This window comes from Lepidochelys kempii, chromosome 17 (assembly GCF_965140265.1).
Source record: "Lepidochelys kempii isolate rLepKem1 chromosome 17, rLepKem1.hap2, whole genome shotgun sequence".
Taxonomy (NCBI): Eukaryota; Metazoa; Chordata; order Testudines; family Cheloniidae; genus Lepidochelys; species Lepidochelys kempii.
Window position 1 is genome coordinate 4,983,372 of NC_133272.1, and position 25,415 is coordinate 5,008,786.

Consider the following 25,415-nt stretch of genomic DNA (forward strand, 5'->3'; position numbering starts at 1 on the left):
TGGAATGGTGTGATACTAACTAGGGAAACATACATCCGATGAAGTGAGCTGTAGCTCACAAAAGCTTATGCTCAGATAAATTTGTTAGTCTCTAAGGTGCCACAAGTACTCCTTTTCTTTTTGCGGATACAGACTAACACGGCTGCTACTCTGAATCCTAACTAGGTAATGATAATTTTATATCTGCAATGTTGGTAAGAAGGTTTTTGTTACAGGACACAAAAATCATTCAGACATTAAAAAAATTGTGCAGAGAATGTGCTAGATACCAAGAGGGTAGGTGCCTTATGAAAAATAAAAATAGTGGTTTGTCAGACCTTTTGCCCTGTGGAATCAAAAATAGGGGTGGTTTGGATCCAGGTCCCCTATTAACTGAACTTTCAACATTTGGAGTTATTGGTGATTCATGTATATGATTCCAGTTTTGTCTGTCTCTCTCTCGTCTTAATTACAGCGTAACTGAGCATTTAATTACATAGCAATTACCAATTCAGGAGTAGTGAATTTACAGGGTAAGCATCCCATAACTGCCAATCAAAGGAGTGGCTATTTCCGCATTCTGATACACATTGTACTTTGGGGAACTGTTAGGTGTACTTAATAAGTTGAATGAGTAATTACTGTCATAATACTTTCCTTTTCTTTTTGTCATAATATGGTATTTGCCCAATAAAACCTATATAATTAGAATGTTATAGTTTTCTAATTTGTAATAATACTGAAGACTTATTTTACAGAGCTAATTATTTAATGCCCCACAAACCATCTTTCCTCTCCCTCCTCCACTGTCCAATGAGAGAGGGAAGTGTGGGCCCAGTTTTACAAATGGGGAGACTGAGCTGTAGTGAATTTAACATCCGCTGTAGCCTTTTAGAAAACTCGGTGTCAGACTATTGGAACTCAAGAGTTTCTAGGTTCCATTCCTATGATCAGACAACTAGACTTCACCTTTCTCTGTATTGCAGAATTACCTTTGTTTTAATATGGGAATTTAAATTTGGATCCAAACAGTTCCAAACTTTGGTAAGTTTGGATTCAAATCTAAACTTTGCAGATAGGGCTTATTTATATAATGAAGGAAACTCTCATATAATTGGAGTTCATTCTGGGAATTTAATTTATCCCAGTGGTATATAATCTGGCTCTTGGAATGTGTTGGAATGTGTTTGGGTTTTGAGACTTGTGTCCTGCATGGTGGGCCTATTATGTAGCAGTTTATAAGCATGTATTAATGTAAATGGTATCATGTTTGGGAATCAGTAGAGATAAGCAATTTCATGTCTCTGAAATTATCCTACTCCCAGAATGATTTAGGGAGGATAAAGGAGAGAGAGGTTTCATAGAAAATATACAGAAAACATTCTGTTGCATAAAACAGCCCTGGAGAAGCTGTTTTATGTACTTGTTTTCTTTGTGGTTCACATCCCTTTAGCATGAATCATTCATTAATGTCTGTAAAGGACTACAAATTGTTAAATTGAGATAAATGGTTTGTGATCACTAAAACAGCTTATTTTCATAATACACAAGAGTGTTTAGCAACCTTCCTCAATGTACTCCATGTTTCCACAACTTTACTAGGGAGCAGAGAAGTTGTTTTTCTGATTAAATCTGTTTGGATCTGCCTATGTGTACAGCCATCTGCTCTTGCCCTTCCCCATGGGAAGGAGGGACTTCTGTGTAAAGGTACAATTTATCTCCATCTGGATAGTGGTCTCTGATACTTTTTACTCTAATCTCAGCCTACCTACTTTGGTGTCCCATGTATGTCAAAAGATGTTACCCATGGCATAAGATGGGAGTAAAGCTCCTGATCCAATAACAGGAAAAGGGATGGGTTTCAGAGACTCTCAGGAGAATTTCTACAGTTTCAGGGAATAAGGGAATTTAGATAGCGTTGAACACAAATTGAGACTGTTTATGTACAGACATCATGATAATTTATCTTGAAACCATACACAGAGCATGGGGGATAGAACCCAGAACTGTCAACTGTGCACACAGGTCTTTGCCTCTTGACCTAAAGGTGAGTCTCTCCTAGCTGTACTTAGTAATAGGCCCATGGTATACACATACTAGCCAGTATGTTGCTGTTGTCTCCCTTGCTTAACTGAAAGGTTTGTGACTGTGATAACTCTGAGAACTCATTGGGACTTTTGGAGTTGATACTCAGCTGCCATAATTTTTATTTAGTCTGACCTTCCATAATGAGAAGTATCAGATGTTCTTCCTTGAATTTACTGGGGCTTATCCCTGGCAGCAGCTTGCATTATTTCAAGATCACTGAGACCTCGTCCAAGACCTTCACTTGGGCAACTGTCTGAACACCCTGTGATAAGCACCCTAACTCAGTCTGACAGAGAAACAGAAGTAACAGTCCTCTGGGTCTTGGAGAGAGCTTATATTTGCCTGCACTATTTCTGGTAAATGATTTTTTTGGATGGTTAGAGGTCATTCATTAATGGTTTATTTTTTTTCCTGAATTTACCGTACAAAGAACTTCATCAAACATACTTGAGGAGTAGATTTTTATACTGAGGCACACAGATGATTAGGCTCTATTCCTTTACACTGCTCCACCAGTCTCTGCTGTTAATAAACATCTCAAAACCAGTGAACTTGCTTGGGTTAACATGGAAAAAAATTTCTTTTGAGCCACTGAAGCACTGCTAATGGTGTGACTTAGCCTTTTGCCCCTTTATAAAGCAGTTCAGAAAAAAATATATAATCTGGCTCTTGGAATGTGTTTCTTATTTGGAACTTCATACATTTGGAGCAATTCTTCCCTAACCAACCCAACTATGATAAATCATGGTAGCAGGATTGTTTTTCACAGTATCTCAAAATCAATGTTCTTTATGTAGTTTCTGTGCTGTGGTCTCTTTGTATTTTTGTTTTAAATCTATATAATTTTGCTTAATTATTACCAAATCACATTATTTAATCCCCTCTGTAATGCTTTTCTCCTAGTTCAAGTCTGTAATCCACCTAGTAGCATTTCTGTAGTATTTTCCTGGGCTGTAAACTTTGGTTTGATCTGAAATTTATGCCCACCATTGTCCACTTAGTTCTTTTTCATTCAGGTTATGTATGTTTTTTAGTTATGTTTTCTATTTCTCTTGTATTGTTACTTTGGCTTTCTATATTATACATATGTTATGTATGCAAAATTTTCAGTCAATGTGGAGTGAAAAAAAATTATATAAACAGCTAAGTTATTAATAGAGTTGTCTGGAAATGCAGTTCCTTCAAAATCTAAACATTTTCTGTGTTGATTTCACTGAAATTTCATTTGGCATGAAAAAAAGGGGGGAAAAGTTCAGATGATACTGAAATGTCCCATTTTGATATTTTTGGAACAAAATGTTTTGATTTTCCCCTTCAAAACAACTTTTCTTCTCAATTTTATATTATATAAAATAAAATAATCAAAATGAAATGTTTATATCGATCCAAAATGAAATCTCCTGGAATTTTATTTCACGGAGCATTCTGAAATTTTTGGGTCTGTTCTGAATCAGAAATCTTCTGTGAAATGGAATTTCTGATCTCCACAAAGCTCTAATTATCCACAATAAGAAAAGAATACAGGTGTATTTGTATCCTATTTCTGCATGTCACCTAAAGGACTGTGGATTAGTGTTAAATGCGTCAAAGGGAAATATTGCACACTTCAATGAGATAAAATTGTGTATCAGAATTTTGGGGTAATTATTAATTTAACTAAAAATTTTTAATAGATTCTAATATGTATATTTCTTCTCTGGACAGCCTTCCAAAATTTGATAGGAAGAGCAAATATAAAATTTGGGGATTTCAGTTATTTACCAGAAAAATTAATTCATTTGGTCTCTCAAATATAAAGACCAGAGGAATAGGAAAAACTGCACATAAATATGGAACACACTGTTGTTAGTAGTGTAATTATTTTACAGTAGCACTCGGAGGTCCGGTTGGGATTGGGACTCCACTGTGCTGGGTGTTCTACCAACACAGAAGAGAGACCATCTCTGCCCTCAATACCTTGGCTTAGCCTAAAGACACAAACGGACAAAGAGCTGGGGACATGTTTATAAGATAGAAGCAAAAAAATATGGTGAAGAATGGGCTTAGTTACATGTACTGTAGAATTTTATTAATAATTGGGGTTCAAGTTGGGGAGGAAGGGAGTAGGAAATGGAAGAGCCACAGCTTGCTTTCTGTTCAGCCAGGATCTGGGCTGGGTTTTATAGCCATCGTAGCACAGATGAGTCTTAGGGAGGATAAAGCAGTGGCCATTTGGATTTTATCAGGTAGTTTTTCTCATGTATAAGGGTGACATGGGAGACAGCATGAAGCTATGTAAAGGGGAGGCAGAACTGGTGATGGTACAGCCTGGAAATACTGGTAGGGTGACAGTGGGGTGAATGTCACTATCAGCATATAGCTTTTCCTCATTCATACAACCATATTTCCTGCAGCAATCCAGTTTGTCATGAGAGAGCATAGTCTAGTGGTTAAAGCACAGGACTGAGTGATGAGAAATTGTGTTCTATTTCTGGCTTTGCCACATTCTTCTGTCTGTGTTACTTGCCCAAGATCACACAAAGACTACATTTGCAAAATGTCCACTAATTTTGGGTGTCTCCATTTTTAGGTGCTCAGTTTGACACGTCAGATGCTAAGTACCCACAACTGTTATACTATAGTAATTTTAGGCTTCATCCTCTCTCTATAACACTTATCTACTTCACAAGGTGTTGTGAGCCTTAATGAGAGTCTGTAAAGCACTTTGCGATGGTTAGCTGGAAGGTGCTAACCTAGAAGGGAAAGTATTATTTCATATTGTTACCTTGGGTATCACTAGAAATGTGAATAGAACTTGTCACATATTTATATGAATTCTGCTGTATTAAACTCTTTCACAACTTTGAGAAGCCATGGCCCAGTCCCAGTTAAGTTTAGGAGCTGAGTCTCATGTAGGTAAACGAGTCAGTATATCTGCATAAAATGAAGGCAGATAGCCATGAACATTTTTTGTCTCAGTTGAAGTTCTTTGTAGATAGTCTAGTGAGGCATATGCACATGCACGCAGCACCAACCTTTATCAAAGTTTGTCTAGTCTTTTGGACAGATTCTTGCCTCAGAAGCTCCCACTGACTTCAGGTATACTGTAGCTCTGTAGCTGTGTTTGTACCTATGAAGAGAGTTTGGTTTTTTGTCTGGGTGTGGGCAGCTTTAGTATTTATTAGATGTTGTTTGGGTGTATGTGAATTGACCTGGGATTTGCTGCAAGTCTTAATTTGATAAAAACAGTTTGGCAAAGGCAGTCTGAGCTGGAAATACAGGAGCAGCTGGCTTGCTGATACAATGATATTAGACGTAGCTATAGCTAGATGTGAGAGACCTCACTAGAGGCAATGCACCATTTACTATAGAGTGTTTTATTCCCTTGAAGTTGAACAAAACAAAACTAAAGGATTCTTCCCTCCAAGATAAAAGCTAACATAGGAGGTGACATGAAATTTCATCGTAACTACGTAAGCAAAATGTGGTCCTTCCAGGGATGTAAGCATCAGTTATGGGTAGTACTTTAACGCTGCAATCCTTCCATTCTTCTCTGAATTTTTCATTACCTTTGTACACTATTTGTTATATAATTAAAACATAGGAGGTACAAACAGTGAATACAGTCACCACTGGGGGAATTCCATTAAGGGTAAGGTCTGTTCACCAGGCAGCAAATGCAACAGACCAGGCAAAGGTCTTTATTACAATTTACAAGATAGTAACTTCATAAAACCCCAATTATTGCACTTTGCATGTTTTACAATGGAAATTATTCTCTCCTCTAAAATAGGCTATCAAGCTACATAAACATAATGGTCAGAGGGCCCTGTATTCTCTTCCATTTTATCCTAGTTTGACTTTATTAAATCTTAAACAAAATATATTTTCCAATATAACTTTTTTCTTTTATAAATAAAGATTTGTATAGTTTATTTTACAGGTACAGGTGTTGTGACTATTGCTATATATGAAGATTACATTGAACTGCACATCGTAGAAACAGGTCATCTGTATTAAAAATTATTTCCTAGGTACAATTTTATTACCAGATAGTTTGCAAAATTCTTACTTAAAATCAAAGCTGCTATAATAGTATTCTAGACTGTGATGTACAATGTGTTTATGGCATCAAATACTTGTATATAAAATCATTCCAATTTATCTGAATTAATAAACTAGATGACTGTATTTTACAGATACTATACTTACTTCATAGTTAAAGTAGCTTTGGGAATTGTGTGTTAAGTTGAAATTGTACTTTGTGAAGTTAAAGTCCTAGCTATTACAGCAGCTAAACCTCATATACCTCAGTTTCCCCAGCAGCTTTAAGCACAGCCAACTTGCTTCAATTGAAGACAAGTGCAGAAGGTGCCTGTAATATATTTATGGGTTTGAAAGCAAATCTCCAGATGACAAGTTTGTTGGTATTTGCTTCTGTGTAATAGTAAGTCTATTGTTTTCTGGATTCTGGCAGCAGGAAAGCTTCTTACACAAGCAAACCCAAGGAATAGGAAAATGCCACTGGAGCCATTGTGCCTGCCAATTTTTCTTTGCTCCTTATTTTCTCTCTATACTGCCTTAGTCAGGACTCCATTTATCATGGACTGATTGTCTGATTGGGTATGACCAATCTGTGTTCCTAGTGAATTAGTTCAAAACCTTTAGTCCTCTTGCCCAGTGAGGATGACTTCTGCTGCTTCAGCATATGGAAGCATTTCCAGATACAGGGCCCAAAGCTCCATTGCAGCTGAGATGCACTTAGTGCAGGAATGGAGGAAAAGAGGCCCCGGGGCTGTTCTACCATAATCTTGAACTGTGCATGGCCCACTAGGGGTTATGAGCATCTTGACAATAGCCAGATCTCACTGATTATCCAACCCTGCTCCCTCCTCTGGCATGCCTCATTTCACCAGCTCTTTGCTGATTGGGGAACAATTTCTTTGCAATTCCATTATCAGAACGATGTAGGCAAATTAAGGGAATTCAAAAAAGAGCAACACTAGTAACTGAGGGAATAGAGGCCTGTTCTTGTACCTGTTTAAGTCAATGGAAAAACTCCCAATGATTTAAATGGATAAAGCACTGGATACGAAGTAATTAAGCATTGGAAGGGTATAATCACTAAAGAGTGAGAGGGAGTATTGGGAGAAGTTGAGCAAATGAAAGTTTTAGTCTGAACTTCAAGTGAAATTTCTTAACAGCAATTCTGTTAGGCAGTGGAATAGTCTCTCAAAAGAACTGTTGGAAACTCCATTACCTGGGTTATTTAAAACAAAACAGGATTATTTAAAACTAGATTGGATAAAGCATTAGGAATTATACTGTAGAAAACAATTCTGTATTGCATAGTGCCCAGGGCAGTGCCATCAAGTGAAGGACTTTGAAGGTATGCAGGACTTTCCATCTCTAATTTTGATTATCCTTCTGGTGATAAGATGATTCTTACAGACTGGAGCATGCTTACTGAGAGATCTCATGTGAGCCTAATGCAGTAGGAGCTTCACACCATCACTTGTGATTTACATTATATTTCTTCAGCACCAGTAATTCAGTCTGCCTTCTGTTCCTCTCCATCTACATGCTGCTCTGAAGGCTTTAGAGATTTTTCCATGTTACTTTTTCCAGTCAGTAAGCTGCAGTGTTTTTCCATTCAGCAAATATTTGCTCCTGTTATATTCTATGTTGCAGGACAGAGGGCCATTCTTAAATCTGCTTCTGGCAGAGCTACTATAGATGAGACTGTTGAGGTCCCCAACCTGTCAGCCTAAAGCTGGGTGCAGAGGTTCAGTCCAAACACAATATTTTTTAACCTGGGATGGAGGGAGTGTGTCTGCTAGAATAGTGGAAATCGTATTTTAGATGGGGTGGGGTGTATGTGTGATATTTTAGGTGGGCTTAGGGGTGTGTTATATGTGTTTGTAAAAGCGTGAGAGAGAAAGAAATCACACCTGGAAAATGGCTTGTTTTTAAACTATACTATACTATACTTACTTACATGCCTCTAGCTTCCATCCAGGATACATCACACGATCCATTGTCTATAGCCAAGCCCTATGATACAACCGCATTTGCTCTAATCCCTCAGAAGGAGACAAACACCTACAAGATCTCTATCAAGCATTCTTAAAACTTCAATACCCACCTTGGGAAGTGAGGAAACAGATTGACAGAGCGAGACGAGTACCCAGAAGTCATCTACTACAGGCAGGCCCAACAAGGAAAATAACAGAACACCACTGGCCATCACATATAGCCTCCAGCTAAAACCTTTCCAGTGTATCATCAATGATCTACAGCCTAGCCTGGAAAACGATCCCCCACTCTCACAGGCCTTGGTAAGTAGGCCAATCCTTACTTACAGACAGCCCCCTAATTTGAAGCAAATACTTACCAGCAACTACAAACCATGCCACAGAAACACTAACCCAGGAACCAATCCCTGTAACAAACCACGTTGCTTTCTCTGTCCCCATATCTACTCTAGTGACACCATCATAGGACCAGCCACACCATTAGGAGCTCATTCATGTGCATTCACCTGCACATCTACTAATGTGATATATGCCATCATGTGCCAGCAGTGCCCCTCTGCCATGTACATTGGCCAAACCGGACAGTCTGTACATAAAAGGATAAATGGACACAAATCAGACATCAGGAATGGTAATATACAAAAGCCAATAGGAGAACACTTCAATCTCCCTGGACATTCTATAACAGATTTAAAAGTAGCCATTCTTCAACAAAAAAAACTTCAAAAACAGACTTCAAAGAGAAACTGCAGAGCTACAATTCATTTGCAAACTTAACACCGTCAATTTGGGCTTGAATAGGGACTGGGAGTGGCTGGCTCACTACAAAAGCAATTTTCCTTCTCTTGGTATTGACATCTCCTCATCAATTATTGGGAGTGGACCGCATCTACCCCGACTGAACTGGCCTTCAACATTCGTTCTCCACTTGTAAAGTAACTCCCTTCTCTTCATGTGCCAATATATATATTATGCCTGCATCTGTAATTTTCATTCCATGCATCTGAAGAAGTGGGTTTTTTACCCATGAAAGCTTATGCCCAAATATATCTGTTAGTGTTTAAGGTGCCCAGATTCTTAGTTGTTTTTGCCGGCAATGTTGAAGCCTTGTATTATTCCCCACCATCCACCTCCAAAATTCCTAGAATCCAAAAGCAGCTTGCAAAGCTTGATTCCTGTGAAAGCAATTCTATTCTGATTTGCTACATTTAACTGACTCATTAGAATGTTTTCCTAGATCACAGCCCTTGTGGATGCTTTGTGAAGTAAGGGATGCAAAAGGTATCGATGTTACAAAACAAACAGGTTTCCTACGGTGAGCCTGATACACACACTGGTGCATCTTACTGCAGTTACTTAATACATTATTATCTAATGAGACATTTGGTGGTGCACCTCTTCACTTTTTGAGGTTCCCATTGCTTCTTACAGCATTAAAATCCTCCCAATGTACAGATAGCATTTTTTCTACTGCATTTACATTTGACAACTCAGCATCTTAAATGTCCTAACTAGAGTTTAAGGAATGAGACCAGACCATACAGAAGGGGAAAGCAAGTTATAACAGGATTTCATGCATTTTCAGACCTGAAAGAACTCTTCATAAACTACAGTCAGTTTCCCTTAATATTGCTAGAATGTGATGGTATGATCTGAAAGGTTAGGAAATACTGTTAACAGATACTATTATGACATGTCTGCACATACGTTATGGGTATTAAAAAACTAATCAGAAGTGGTGCAGTGTTTTGTGATGGTTGTATATTTTATCACTGTTTCCTACAACTGCCACTGCAAGGACAGATTCATCTTGAAATTTGAGTAGACAACTGTCTGTGAAGCCCACAGATAGCAGCTTCCTCATCTAGCACATTTTCAGCTCTCCCAAACAGATTTATCAAACATCTTTGCTATCTTAACACTGTCAGTTCAAATGACTTTGCACGGAGCTTTGGTTATGCAATCTTTCAAAAGATGCATTTGTTTTACTTCTGCCTCACTGTGGTAGCTCAAATCTAGCTCAGCATTTCCTTGCATCAGAAAAATATACTCCATTTCTTCAGGATCCCTCAGCTTAAACTAAGCATCAGAGCTTTCACCTGCTGTGAAAAGCCACAAGCTGGCACAGATCAGATCAGTGTGCTAACAAGAGGAAGCTACTGCTTTGTGAGTAAAGAGAGGAGAATCTACAGTGACATGGAAGCTGGGAATTACATTCTATTATTATGCTTGCAGTACACCAATAATCCTTTCAGGTTCTACAGCCTGCTTATCAGGATGCTCCTCCCTCTTCCCTTCTCTGAATGCTGTCTGAACCACTGAACCTTGGAGAGAAACAGAAAATCCTTGCTGGTGCAGTGTGCCTATAGATGGCCTTTAAAACATATATTGAAAGGTTGGCTTTTGCAGCAGAGAGATGTGTAAATAGCAGGGGCTGCTCCCACACAAAAGAATTCCCTCTGCTCTGTCAGTACTGCCATTTGTGACAGAGGAGCCTACAATGATACTGGTTTACATACTTTTCCAAAGAGCTCCCAGACTCTGCAAGAGGCTCTGTCTGGGAGATACTGACTGGACATTGGAATGTTTTTCAAATATGCTTTGGGGACCTGTATGAATTTTGTACCTGTCATGCAAAAATACAGTTCCTGCAAATATCTTGCAACAGGCTACACTAATGCTAGAATTTTCACCAAATTGCATCCATGGTGTTGCATTATCTGTTGGTAAGGGCGCAGTTAGCTTGTTATTCCGATAAAACTTTTCACAGATACAATAAATCATTATAGTCCTCACAGGAGTACTCTGTATTTAGTCCATTTCAGCTCCTGTCCTTAGTCTTAGATTCCTGTACTTAATTACATGCAATACTTTAGGTTGCTTGGCCTGTGGTTTTATGGGTTCATTCTGTACCGTAGCAGACAGAGACGTTTTCAGATAACTTATGGGAGAACTAAAGCACAGATGATATTTTCTAATATTTCTATTAGCTCTACAGTGTATGGTGTGACTCACTGAACATTGTGATCTCTGAAGGCCACAAGAGTACCTTATCCCATTTTCTGCCTTATTTACATCAATAATGCCTAAGTCAGTTACGTTGGAAGATGATAGTACAAGGAGCCTCCTGAGACTGGTGTCACTTAATCTCCATATTTTGACTGGTGGTGAGGAAGGAGGAGGAGAGGACCCCCTTTGCTTGTAATGTTGTTATTCTTTCCTAGTCTTTTAATCAGCAATGCCATATCTGATGCTGTAGAAGCCACTTCCAGTTGGACTCAGCATTGCTGAGCTTAAAGTAAGAACTTGATCTTTTCTTACTCTCAGATGTTTTTCTTTGAGAAGCTTAAGTTTTCAGAAAACCTATTTATTTCAAATGTGATGAAAGGATGCAATTGGTTATGCCCATATGTTGGCTGTGCACATCAAAAAGACAAAATGTGCCTTGTGTGGCTTGCCACTTAAGTGTTTCTGGCGTGATGTTCAAGAGCAGGGAAAATAGAATAAAAAAGAAAATATGAAAGGTCCATAAATCTTGGCTAGATCGAAAATATCTTCCATTAGAATAACAATACTTTGCCCTTCAATAGTATCTTTATCTAGAAATCTCAAATTGCTTTACAAACATTTAATTAATCCTCCCACAATGCCAAAGAGATATATTATCATCCTCTATGGATGAGGAAATCGAAGGAGTGAGAGTTGACATGACTTGTCCAAGGTCACATGCTGAGTTATTGTCATGGCTAGGAATGAATAAACACAGGAATCCTAACTCCAGCCTTTGCTACACTGCTGGATCATACTCTGTTTCAATTTATTTGCCATAATTTGGTGATTGATAAAATTTGGCAAAATGTGTTTTTTGTTGCTGCTGCTGCTGTATTTTTTTCCAAACAGCCAGTGGATAATCCCCGGAGATGGAGGGAATCCTTTGGCACAGATGTGCAGTGCAAAGCAGCTGCACTGCAACCAAGAATCTAATGCATAATTTCTATTCCTGTTCTATGTACAGGGAGAGGTGAGGATAGACTAGGAGTATCTAGTGTGATGGAATGTTGTAATTCAAGTACTAGTCTTTGTGGATGATGATCTTCCTGAGTTAAGTGGTCCTGCAAGCTTTCTATTGAATGTTCATTGTTTGTGATTAAAAGCAAAGATACTGAACTTGATTTTGAACTCAGTTACACTGGGATAAATCCAGAGTAACACCACTGAAGTAAATGGTGTTATTCTGGACTTAACTGCAGTATAACTGAGTTCAAAATCTATTCCAAACAGGCATCCCCACCTCCGGTTTATTCTGTTATTCTCGACATTGTAGGGGAGAAGCAATCCAACTAAGGTGCATTACCAGAAGCAGCAGAAATGAAATTTCTGTTGTACTAATCAAGAACACACACACCTCCAACTTGTCACTTCACTGTTTGCAGTGCATAGTCCTAGGGTATATCTACACTACGAAATTAGGTGGAATGTATAGAAGTCCGTTTTGTAGAAAGCGTTTTTATACAGTCGATTGTGTGTGTCCCCACACAAATGCTCTAAGTGCATGTAGTCTACGGAGTGTGTCCACAGTACCGAGGCAACTGTCAACTTCTGGAGCGTTGCACTGTGGGTAGCTATCCCACAGTTCCTGCAGTTTCTGCCACCCATTTGAATTCCGGGTAGAAATCCCAGTGCCTGATGGGGCTAAAACATTGTCGCGGGTGGTTCTGGGTACATATTGTCAGGGCGCCGTTCCCTCCCTCCCTCCATGAAAGCAACAGCAGACAATTGTTTTGCGCCTTTTTTTCTTGAGTTACCTGTGCAGACGCCATACCACGGCAAGCATGGAGCCCGCTCAGCTCACTGTCACCATATGTCTCCTGGGTGCTGGCAGACGTGGTACTGCTTTGTTACACAGAAGCAGTTTATTGCCTTTTGGCAGCAAACAGTGCAGTATGACTGGAGCGGTTGTCGACTTAGTCCTGGGCGCTCTTTTAAGCGGGCACCTGGGCAAACATGGGAGTGACTCAGCCAGGTCATTTCCCTTGTTTTGTCTCATGGCGATTGAGTCCTACCGGCAGTGCACTGTCTTTTAATCTGCAGCTAGCAGAAGACGATGGCCAGTAGTCATACTGCATCGTCTTCTGCCGAGCACCCAGGAGATGATGATGGCTAGCGGTCGTACTGCACAGTCTGCTGCCAGCAAGATGTATAAAGACAGATGAAGTGGCTCAAAACGAGAAATAGACCAGATTTGTTTTGTATTCATTTTCTCCTCCCTTCCTCCCTCTGTGAAATCAACGGCCTGCTGAACCCAGTTTTGAGTTCTGTCCTTGAGGTTTTGAGCTCTATCCTTGAGGGGGCATTCAGTTTCTCGCAAAGCCACCCCCTTTGTTGATTTTAATTCCCTGTAAGCCAACCCCATAAGCCATGTCATCAGTCGCCCCTCCCTCTATCAGGGCAATGGCAGACAATCGTTCCGCGCCTTTTTTTCTGTGCAGACACCATACCACGGCAAACATGGAGCCCGCTCAGATCACTTTGGCAATTAGGAGCACATTAAACACCACACGCATTATCCAGCAGTATATGCAGTACCAGAACCTGGCAAAGCGAAACCAGGCGAGTAGGCGACGTCAGTGCGGTGATGAGAGTGATGAGGACATGGACACAGACTTCTCTCAAAGCACTGGCCCTGGCAATGTGGGCATCATGGTGCTAATGGGGCAGGCTCATGTGGTGGAACGCCGATTCTAGGCCCGGGAAACAAGCACAGACTGGTGGGACCGCATAGTGTTGCAGGTCTGGGACGATTCCCAGAGGCTGCACTTTCATGGAACTTTGTGACTTGCTTTCCCGTGCCCTGAGGCGCAAGAGTACCAAGATAAGAGCAGCCCTCACAGTTGAGAAGCGAGTGGCAATAGCCCTGTGGAAGCTTGCAACGCCAGACAGCTACCGGTCAGTTGGGAATCAATTTGGAGTGGGCAAATCTACTGTGGGGGCTGATGTGATGCAAGTAGCCAATGCAATCAACGATCTGCTGATATCAAGGATAGTGACCCTGGGAAATGTGCAGGTCATAGTGGATGGCTTTGCTGCAATCGGATTCCCTAACTGTGGTGGGGCCATAGACAGAACCCATATCCCTATCTTGGCACCAGAGCACCAAGCCGGCGAGTACATAAACCGCAAGGGGTACTTTTCAATAGTGCTGCAAGCACTGGTGGATCACAAGGGACGTTTCACCAACATCAACGTGGGATGGCTGGGAAAGGTACATGATGCTCGGATCTTCAGGAACTCTGGTCTGTTTCAGAAGCTGCAGGAAGGGACTTTATTCCCAGACCAGAAGATAACCGTTGGGGATGTTGAAATGTCTATAGTTATCCTTGGGGACCCAGCCTACCCCTTAATGCCATGGCTCATGAAGCCGTGCACAGGCAGCCTGGACAGTAGTCAGGAGCTGTTCAACTACAGGCTGAGCAAGTGCAGAATGGTGGTAGAATGTGCATTTGGACATTTGAAAGCGTGCTGGCGCAGTTTACTGACTCGGTTAGACCTCAGTGAAACCAATATTCCCACTGTTATTACTGCTTGCTGTGCGCTCCACAATATCTGTGAGAGTAAGGGGGAGACGTTTATGGCAGGGTGGGAGGTTGAGGCAAATCGCCTGGCTGCTGGTTATGCACAGCCAGACATCAGGGCGGTTAGAAGAGCACAGGAGGGCGTGGTGCACATCAGAGAAGCTTTGAAAACCAGTTTCATGACTGGCCAGGCTACGGTGTGAAAGTTCTGTTTGTTTCTCCTTGATGAAACCCCCTACCCCTTAGTTCATTCTACTTCCCTGTAAGCTAACCGCCCTCCCCTCCTCCCTTTGATCACCGCTTGCAGAGGCAGTAAAGTCATTGTTGCTTCACATTCATGCATTCTTTATTAATTCATCACACAAATAGGGGGATGACTACCAAGGTAGCCCAGGAGGGGTGGTGGAGGAGAGAAGCACCAGGAGGGGTGGTGTAGGAGGAAAGGACAAGGCCACACAGCACTTTAAAAGTTTAAAACTTATTGAATGCCAGCCTTCTGTTGCTTGGGCAATCGTTCTTGGGCGTCTGGGTGAGGAGGCTATGGAACTTGGGGAGGAGGGCAGTTGGTTACACAGGGGCTGTAGCGGCAGTCTGTGCTCCTGCTGCCTTTCCTGCAGCTCAACCATACCCTGGAGCATATTAATTTGATCCTCCAGCAGCCTCAGCATTGAATCCTGCCTCCTCTCATCACAGTGCCGCCACCTTTCAGCTTCAGCCTGCCACCTCTCCTCCTGGTCATTTTGTGCTTTCCTGAACTCTGACATTGTCTGCCTCCACGCATTCATCTGTGCTCTGTCAGTGTGGGGGGACAGCATGAACTCAGAGAACATTTCATCACGAGTGCCTTTTTTTCGCCTTCTGATCTTTGCTAGCCTCTGGGAAGGAGAAGATCCTGTGATCCTTGAAACACATGCAGCTGGTGGAGAGAAAAAAAAAGGGACAGTGGTATTTAAAAAGACACATTTTATAGAACAATGGGTATGCTCTTTCACGGTAAACCTTGCTGTTAACATTACATACATAGCACATGTGCTTTCATTCCAAGGTCGCATTTTGCCTCCCCCCAGCGTGTGGCTAGCTCCTTCCCCCTCCCCGTGGCTAACAGGGGGGAACATTTCTGTTCAGCCAAAGGCAAACAGCCCAGCAGGAATGGGCACCTCTGAATGTCCCCTTAAGAAAAGAACCCTATTTCAACCAGGTGACCATGAATGATATCACTCTCCTGAGGATAACACAGAGAGATAAAGAACGGATGTTGTTTGAATGCCAGCAAACAAACACTGCAATCCTTTGTTCTACAATGATTCCCAAGTATGTGCTACTGGCCTGGAGTGGTAAAGTGTCCCACCATGGTGGATAGAATAAGGCTGCCCTCCCCAGAAACCTTTTGCAAAGGCTTTGGGAGTATATCCAGGACAGCCACGAATGCCAGGGCAAATTAATCATTAAACATGCTTGCTTTTAAACCATGTATAGTATTTTAAAAGGTACACTTACCAGAGGTCCCTTCTCCGCCTGCCGGGTCTGGGAGGCAGCTTTGGGTGGGTTCGGGGGGTACTGGCTCCAGGTCCAGGGTGAGAAACAGTTCTTGGCTGTCAGGAAAACCGGTTTCTCTGCTTGCTTGCTGTGAGCTATCTACAACCTCATCATCATCATCTTCATCCCCAAAACCTACTTCCGTGTTGCCTCCATCTCCATTGAAGGAGTCAGACAACACTGCTGGGGTAGTGGTGGCTGAACCCCCTAAAATGGCATGCAGCTCATCATCGAAGCAGCATGTTTTGGGTTCTGACCCGGAGCAGCCATTCTCCTCTCTGGTTTTCTGGTAGGCTTGCCTCAGCTCCTTAAGTTTCATGTGGCACTACTTCGGGTCCCTGTTATGGCCTCTGTCCTTCATGCCCTGGGAGATTTTGACAAAGGTTTTGGCATTTCGAAAACTTGAATGTAGTTCTGATAGCATGGATTCCTCTCCCCACATAGCAATCAGATCCCGTACCTCCCGTTCGGTCCATGCTGAAGCTCTTTTGCGATTCTGGGACTCCATCATGGTCACCTCTGCTGATGAGCTCTGCATGGTCACCTGCAGCTTGCCACGCTGGCCCAACAGGAAATTGAAATTCAAAAGTTCGCGGTTCTTTTCCTGTCTACCTGGCCAGTGTATCTGAGTTGAGAGTGCTGTCCAAGCGGTCACAATGGAGCACTCTGGGATAACTCCCGGAGGCCAGTACCGTGTAATTGTGTCCACAGTACCCCAAATTGGACCCAGCAAGGCCGATTTCAGCGCTAATCCCCTTGTCAGGGGTGGAGTAAGGAAATAGATTTTAAGAGCCCTTTAAGTAAAAAAAAAAAAAAAAAAAAGGGCTTCGTCGTGTGGACGGGTGCAGGGTTAAATCGATTTAACGCTGCTAAATTCGACCTCAACTCCTAGTGTAGACCAGGGCCTAGAAAGGCTCCATAAGAAGCTTTGTGATGTACAAATGTCAGTCAATTAATTCTGTGGCAGTCTGCTGTTACCTTTAGAACAGAGAATAACCAGCCGTACAAAGGCAAGCTGTTCTCAGACTGGTTTTCTCCATCTTGTCCATCAGAATTAATAAACAAGTCAGTCTAAGCTCTGTGATGCCTTTGATACAGTACAGTGTTAGTCTGCCTTACCCATTTTTAGGTAAGAATTTTGTATTAGATTTAGAACACAGATAAATGAGGGGAAATGTTTGGAAATTCATCACTCCAGTGCTATCGGCAAGGAGCAGAGGTGTGTGGTAAGCAAGTATCATTATAGTATGTGGGCTGAGTTAAGCCTACTTCAGACTGTTTCTCTCAAACTTAATTGATGGAGGCTGCCCACATTCAAGCTTGCTTATTACCTTAGCAGAGTTATCCCAAGATTGTTGAAATGCAACTCTGGGTGTTGTATAGACACCCACGCTGCCAAAGAATCAGGAAGGATGTACTTAAAAAACCTCTAATTTGTCTAATAACACATTTAGTGGCTTTTGTGTAGGTTTGGCATTGTAATAGAATTGTATGCCTTGTTTAGATAAAGAGCTCCAGTTCGCGACTGCAGGTATCACATTTGTATTGTGTGGGGACATGTAGCTAGCTACTGGCAAGCTGGCTGGTAAAGGCTCTGACCAGTCACCTACCTCTATGCATTCTAATATACCTCACTTCTTATAACATGCCATTGCAGAGTAAAATAATAAAACCAATTATTTATGTGTGAATGCTAATGACAGGGTGTTTATTTTCCCCTTACATGGAGTCCCCATTGGAACAAGATTCCTACTGTATTTTTGCCCTAACTTTTTATGTCCTTGAGGATCTTAATTGTACCTGCCATCTTCTTAACAGGACTCTCCATCTGATGTCCATCAGTGCTGCTCCTTAACTGTCCAGAGGAATTGTTTGTGAGTGATGGGAAGCACACTCCTTTTGCAAGAAGTGTGCTTTCTCCATAGCTCTCCCAAATTGGTACTGCAGGGAGGAAGTTGGGAAACCAACTCATATTCCATGCATAGTACCATAGGTTATGATGTTCCTCTGTAAAGTGAGCTCTGTCTGAGAAATTTGTTGTGTTTAGAAACACATGTACAACATAAGCTTTCCTGCTTTTGCTGAGGTTTGTGTAGGCTCTGCCTAGGCAAAATTATGTTTGAACATTTCTGCTGCATACTGTCTTCAGATAGAGATTCTAACATTGTTGCTGGCTCTGATTACATAATTATTTGTAATTCTTTTAGTTCAGGAGTCGTCATATTCTTGTTTCTCTTGTAACATGAAAACTGCATAAAATATCACTGGTAACCTACAATGCTTTTCAGATGTGTAGGAATTAATAATAGAAATGACAAAAACCATCCCTCATGATCTAAAGACAAACAAGGCTATCTGGAGAATGAACTTCTACATGCACTGGAAATAAAGGAAGTTACAGAGCTTTTCCTTCTTGCTGATTACTGTACCTTTCCAAAAGGTATTGCTGTATATAAATGGGATCGGAGTTCTTCTCTTGTGCTGGGAAGATCCAGCCCTAAGATAGTTAATGTTCCCATGTAGTCATGCTTCATTAGCGTACATATTGCTGAGGTTTGGAGTAGAATGTATGAGTAGAATGCTCAACTGCTAATTCAAGGAGTGACTCTTATTGATCTTGTAACTTCAGAATAGCTGGGGCTTTGAGTAACTTGGGAGACAGAATGTGCCTCTTGACAAAGTATCTTTGGGAAAAACTGGTATTTATTTCTAATCCTATGTTTAAGTAACTTTATGTAAACATTAAATACTATTTATTAAAACAGATGGAAGATTTAGCTTTGTGCAAATCTCATATCTTATTCTAAATCTACCGTTTGTAATGGTGTTCATTGTCAAATATGGTATTGGAAAGCACTGTGCTAAAGTGGATTTTCAAAGAGACTGAGCAAAATGGGTTTGACTGAAGTCTTTTGTGGAATTCAGTCTACATTAATTATGCTACCATTGTGTCAATTTAGAACAGCATTGGTTTTCTTTGGTTGGCAGCAATCCAAATGTGAGTACATGGGAGTACTGCTTTATGCATCTCAGATCTCAAGAGACACGTCTATCAAAATCCATATTTGGTGCATAGGATAGAAACGAGGTATGGCCAGCTCATCCCTGAGTCCATCTCGTCCAATTTCGTGTCTCCGACAGTGGTCAGTATCAGATGCTTCAGAGAAAGGTGTAAGAAACTCTGTAGTAGACAATGATGGGATAGTTTGCCCATAGGAGAAGTTTCTCTCTATCCCTTCTCAGTTAAGAGATTAGTTTTCTAATTCTCTGTGGTTCTATTTAGGTAGTTTCAGGCAATGGGCAATTATGATTTTGAAAAGAATATGTTTGCAAATCTGAATTTTATTTTAGTTGAAACTAGGAGATTATGCTCAAAATCAGAACCATGAGGAACGCCTCATGCTTGGATTTCTCAGGTCTGGGTGGGTGACATTTCTGGATTGACATTGCCCATCTGTCTGATTACTAGTCAGATAATTCCCTCAACCCTTTGACTGAACATACAGAAAATGTTTTATGATGAAAAGAGAAATATCTCCATAGACAGAGGTTAAGGCTTTGTCCACACAGGACAAGGATTAAGGAATTGTACTTAAACATATGATGCCAGCTAAAACTGCTTCTAACATAGTTCAGCCAGTCATTTTGGATGAGACAAACTGTGGTAGAATCAAATTCAATAGATATATTTTAACCTAGCCTATGTAGTGAGGAATCTAGACAACAACTCATTTTTAAACAAGTGAGGCCTGGTCCCTGCTGGCTATTAAAGATGTGTTTAAAAACTGATTTAGCTAGCCGTGCAAATGTTACCCCTACTGTTTAACAGGAGCAACTGGAGGTCTCCGTTTGCAGTTTCCAAACTCCCTGCCCTTTGAGAATTTGAATCAAGAGCAGAGACTGAGAAACTAGACAGCATGGGTTTCAGCTCAGGTTTGTAAATGCAAATAGAGTAAATTTAGTGTGTGTGATTTATAAGCTCTGCATGTGTGCACAGAGCCCCAGTTTTGAAGAGTAAATTAAAGGTGCAAAATGAGGCACAAAGGCTTTTAAGAAGGGCCCTTGGAAGTGAAATTTAAGCCTACTAAAATCCACAGAAGGGTCCTGCTGCAGAAGTGCAATGCTACCTATCAAAAAAGAATCTGCTGTACGCTCACAAATCTCGGACAACCTTCAAATGTAGGTGTTACTTTACAAATGGAAGCGTTGTTCTGCATTATGCTGTTGCCAGTTACCTTGTGAAATCAGTTTGAAAATATCTCTCTCGTGATTTTCTTTTTCAGTAATTGCCCTTCATTTTTGGCTGCTGCTTTAGCCAGAGCAACATCAGATGAAGTCCTTCAGGGTGATCTTTCAGTGCACTACTTACCAAAGCATGTGGATAGTACAGAAGGCATCATACGTAAGTGCATATATGTGTTATAGCATACTTTATTTTGATACAATCTTTTATGCAAACTGTGTCCCAGCAAACTTTGCAGAGCAAAACAGTACAATTTCAGAGAGAATTTGTAGATTTTTTTTAAGGCCAGAAGGCAGAGACTACCCATACCAGCCACTAATTGCGGGGCAGAGTGAGAGCAGTGGCTTCAGCAGATGTTACTGAGCATGCTCAATACAAGCCAAGCAGCAATTCTGGGGGGAGGGGGCATATGTCCTCAGTCAGAAGGGACCATTGTGATCCCCTGCATATTATAGGCCATAGGACTTTCCTGAATTAATTCCTACGTCAAGTTCAATAGCTGTGTTCACTAGAGCATATCTCATCTCACCAGAGAAACAACCAGTCTTGATGTAAAAATTTCCAGTAATGGAGAATCCACCACAGTCCCTTTCTAAGTTGTTCCAATGGTTAATTACCCTCACTGTTAAAAATTTGAACCTTATTTCCAGTCTGAATTTGTCTTGCTTCCAGCCACTAGATCATCTTAGACCTTTGTCTGCTAGATTGAGGAACTCTCTGTTATAAAACGTCTGTTCTCCAAGTAGGTACAGTATATATAGACTGTGATCAAGCTACTCCTTAATCTTCTCTTTGATAAGGAAATAAATTGAGCTCCTTGAGTCCCTTGCTATAAGGCATGTTTTCCAGTCCTTTAATGAGTCTTGTGGCTCTTCTCCGAATCCTCTCCGATTTTTCAACATCCTTCTTGAAGTGTGGATACCACAACTAGCTACAGTATTGCAGGAGCAGTCATACCAGTGCCGAACGCAGAGGTAATATAACCTCTCTACTCGTATTCAATATTCCCATAGCAGAGGGAGAAAACATTTAGGGGCATAAAAGGAGGAAAGAAATGTTTTTACATGAGATTTTAAGAGATGGAGTCCCTGAGACAGAGGAAAGTTGTCCCTGACACAAGGAGTTGTAGAAGAGAAGGCTCTCGCACCACCAGAGGTGAGATGATGGGAAGGGACAAAGGAGACCAATTCTATACAAACAGACATATGGAGGGCAGTAGAGGGGAAGAGGTACATATTTAGCATCAGAATGTTCCTTTTTCTGTTTTCATGTTACCACAATCACAATTCTAAAAGCAAAATGTGAGCAAAGGGTATTAAAAAGTGAATTGCAAAGCTTTAAATTAAACACTTTAAGATTGCAAATGAGTATCAGGATCTAATTACAGACTTTACAATTACAAATAAATTTTTAAACAACCTATCTGAAAAATCTACTGCCATCAGAAACAGCTCCTCTCTGTATGCTTCTAGATGGGGGGGAAAAAGCTGAAATCAGGTGTTTGGCTGCTTTTCAAATACGTTGTTTTATAATATGAACTGTTAAGTCTTCACATATGCAATAGACCCTACACATACGTAGACACATAACAGACACTGTATTATCTATATTGTGTTACCCCAGAAAATTTCACAGGCTGCTCAGACATTGGAGTGGCTACCACTGTATTTGCTTGAGGTGAAATTAGTTTGGATGCAGATCTCTCACACAGCATCTGTGTCACTACTTAAGTTCTGCAGTGAGAGGCTCTTGTCAGAAGAAGGAATTAGATTGAGTGGCCATGCAAGTGAGGGGTGTCTATACCCTCCTGTGTGCTTCAGAAAGGGTCTTCATTCCAGCCTCTAGTAGCCTAGGGTTGGATTCAGTTCCCTGAATTTCTTGTCTGAGCACATATTAGCAGGGTGAAATCCATCTGCCTTAAGCCAGCTTTGTGTGGGAAGGAATGAATTTCACTCTGAATGATTTCAGCTGGTAATTATTTTTACAAAAGCTTTGCAATGTCTTGGGTTTCAGTGACTGTCATGTAAAAAATACTTAATGTTAAAAACAAAAGGAATTTTCCTTTTCTCTGTTTGTACTTATTGTATAGCAAGACTTTCCCATCAGTCTGGTCAAGGCCACAAGTTCTAACTCACTCAGGATTCTGCTGACTACATTTCCTTGGAGAGCTCTCTGGGATGCTAATTAAGATGGATAACATTCCACAGAATGAGTTGACCGGAGTCCTTCATTTGGTGTGGAAACCATATATTCAGCAACCCTTATTATTCCTCTCTCCCTCCTACTTTTGATAAAAAGCTATAAATAGCACTGTGGGAAAATAAAAGCTTTAGCATTCCAGCCTCTAAAGGGGAAGTTTCTGGTCTGATTCTTAGAGGCCTCCACAAACCTGAGGAACCTGGGCAATGGGCTCTGGGCTTTGCTGTTTGTAGGTGTTGCTGCGTCTCACCCTGAGCAGGCGACTGGCATAGATTTGTCATTGTTCTGGCTGAGCAGCCCTCATTATTTCCAAATTGAAATCTCTTAGACTCTCATAAATATTTGACAGTCTCCAAGGAAATTTTGACATTTTTCAAACTAAGCCTCCACACACAATATCTAAGGAAGCTGATGTTTTAAATGAAAACATCTGTAGGTGTGTGTTAAAATGTATTTAAACCTGTAATACAAAGAAGCAATCATACATTGTGATATGTACCTTGGTGTAGCAGTTAGCCAGATGAAACCAGGGACTCCACGCAGGACCATATCTGAATGATGTGGTCGTATGTAGATAAGTGAGGTTTAAATACATCTTAAATGCAAATTAAAGAATAAGAAATGTGAAGAAAGAGAAATATAAGCTGGTGTCCTGGACCCAAAGCAAAGTGATGAGTTGATTTACGGTTAATGTAAGATTAAGCAATTCCACCTCACATAATACACTAAAAATCATGGTTTTGCAAACACATGACTAAGTCAAGGAATGAGGGGTTGGTGTGTTGAATAAAAATATTAGTTGGAGCAATTCATAGAACTGAAAGAGCTTTCATTGCAAAAGATCAGATACTAATTTGTGACTAATATTCTTATACTTAGGAAACCTGGGATAGTTACTTAGAAGAATTTAGTGACTGACTGCTTTCCTGTGCCTGATCCTAACTAGTGTTCATGTGGGGAGGCCATTACACTTTGAGAGAAACAGAGGAAGCCCTGAACGATCTATGACACAGTTGTTTGAGAATGGATTCCTGTTGTAACCTGAAATTTTGACCTGAGTTTATATCATACTGCTGACTTTAAAGCTGCTCAGATTAGTTCAGGACTAAAGAACAAGATGGATTGTAACCTTGTGCTTCTGATGTCTACCTCTGCATCAGTCTATACTGGGAAGGCTTTTGTTTTAGAGGTCCACCAAACTTGCTGCTCTATATAATGCAAAAAGTAGAAGGACTTGATATTTGCCCAAATTTGTCTCCTCACCTCAGTTTCTCCTCAGGAGGCACATTTGGTTCTGCTGGGTGACAGTGGATGATGGAATCTGTGGAGTCCTCTGCTATTCAAGTTTTGTAAAAGGAGTCAGAGGGGTGCATGTGGAAGGCAACCTTTTGATCAGAGGTTTGATGCAGGGAGGATCCTTACCTTAAAAGAAAAAAGGTATAATTGAACCCACTGATGTATGAAAGTAAGAGTGTGGAATTAGCATATTCAAAGTCAAGTATCAGGGGGTAGCCATGTTAGTCTGTATCCACAAAAACAACAAGGAGTCTGGTGGCACCTTAAAGACTAACGGATATATTTGAGCATAAGCTTTTGTGGGTAAAAACCTCTCTTCTTCAGATCACATCAGTGTTTTGGGGATTAGATAATAGTGGTTCAGCACTTAGAAAATGTTCAATATTATATAAGTACCGTTTGCAGTGTTGTTGTAGCCATGTTGGTCACTGGATATTAGAGAGACGAGGTGGGTGAGGTGAGGTGATTTTTTATTGGACCAACTTCTGTTGGTGAAAGAGACAAGCTTTTGATTTTACACAGAGCTCTCCTTCAGTTTAGAAGAGCTCTGTGTAAAGTTAATTTCTCACCCAACAGATGTAGGTGCAATAAAAGATATTAACTTGTCTGTCTAATATAAGTGATGGGTATTACTAAAACTGCTGAACAAAGATAGAGACCTAGCTTAAAGCATTTATTAATAGAAGGACCTTTGAGACCTGTGGATGAAAAGTGCTGTGGAAATGTAAATATCACTTCAGAAATTGTACTTTTCTTTCCATACACATTGATGAAGCACTGCCATTGATTATTTGGCTGTCACTAGAAATGATTTGTATGAAATAAATGGGAATCTCTCCTCCATCTGCTGCAGTGAGTCAGGCCTGATATCGACAGTGAGTGAGAGACTGGAGAGTTTAGAAATTGACACAAATTTGCCTTTCCAACCCCCCAGTCTCCTTTGCAAAGATAACCAATCAACCAAGATTAGGGACAAAAATGTCTGACCTGGGTTTCCTCCGAGCAGTGGCGCAATTAAACTGTACTTCCAACACTGAAGATTCTTGGAGAAGCATTGAGGTAGCAGCAGGAGGGAGATGAAATTCCACATGATTCAGCCACGATGACAGCTGACGCAGCTCCAGCTCAGCACCACAACATTAACGATTGAGTAATTTACAGCTGTGAGGGGGTGGATCAGCCACTGTGGGCCTCTCTCCTTTTTTTAATCTCAAACAGCAATTATTGACGCTGCTGCCACTGTGCACACACCTCATAGGGGGAGAGTATTTAATCTCTCAGCACAGCAAATCATTTCTCTCCATTCATCCTTCAGAAGCATTTTTGAATTGTAATGAACAGGTGACATTAAAATCAACAGGTTTTCTCTCTTAAACATGCCCATGGGAAAGAGTGGATGATGAAATCTGTGGATGTAGTTCCCTGACTGAAGAAGATATGATTTGGATGGTTCAGGCAGTATTTGTGTTCTTGTTTCACATGTTGCCC

General features: G+C 40.9%; 2 protein-coding genes across 2 annotated transcripts in view; one reads left to right on the forward strand and one right to left on the reverse strand.

The window, feature by feature from the left end:
• PPM1E (protein phosphatase, Mg2+/Mn2+ dependent 1E) overlaps positions 1-25,415 on the forward strand; it is a 110,218-nt gene that overhangs the window by 76,579 nt on the left and 8,224 nt on the right. Inside the window, exon 2 of the mRNA XM_073315508.1 lies at positions 20,473-20,591. Coding sequence (XP_073171609.1) covers positions 20,473-20,591 — 119 coding nt within the window. The remainder of the gene's footprint in view (positions 1-20,472; positions 20,592-25,415) is intronic.
• Positions 15,006-16,734, reverse strand: LOC140899660 (uncharacterized). Its single transcript, XM_073315517.1, has 2 exons — positions 16,151-16,734; positions 15,006-15,569 (listed from the first exon to the last, which is right to left on the reverse strand). Exons 1-2 carry the CDS (start codon positions 16,506-16,508, stop codon positions 15,031-15,033), a joined length of 897 nt encoding a protein of 298 aa, XP_073171618.1. The 5' UTR covers positions 16,509-16,734; the 3' UTR covers positions 15,006-15,030.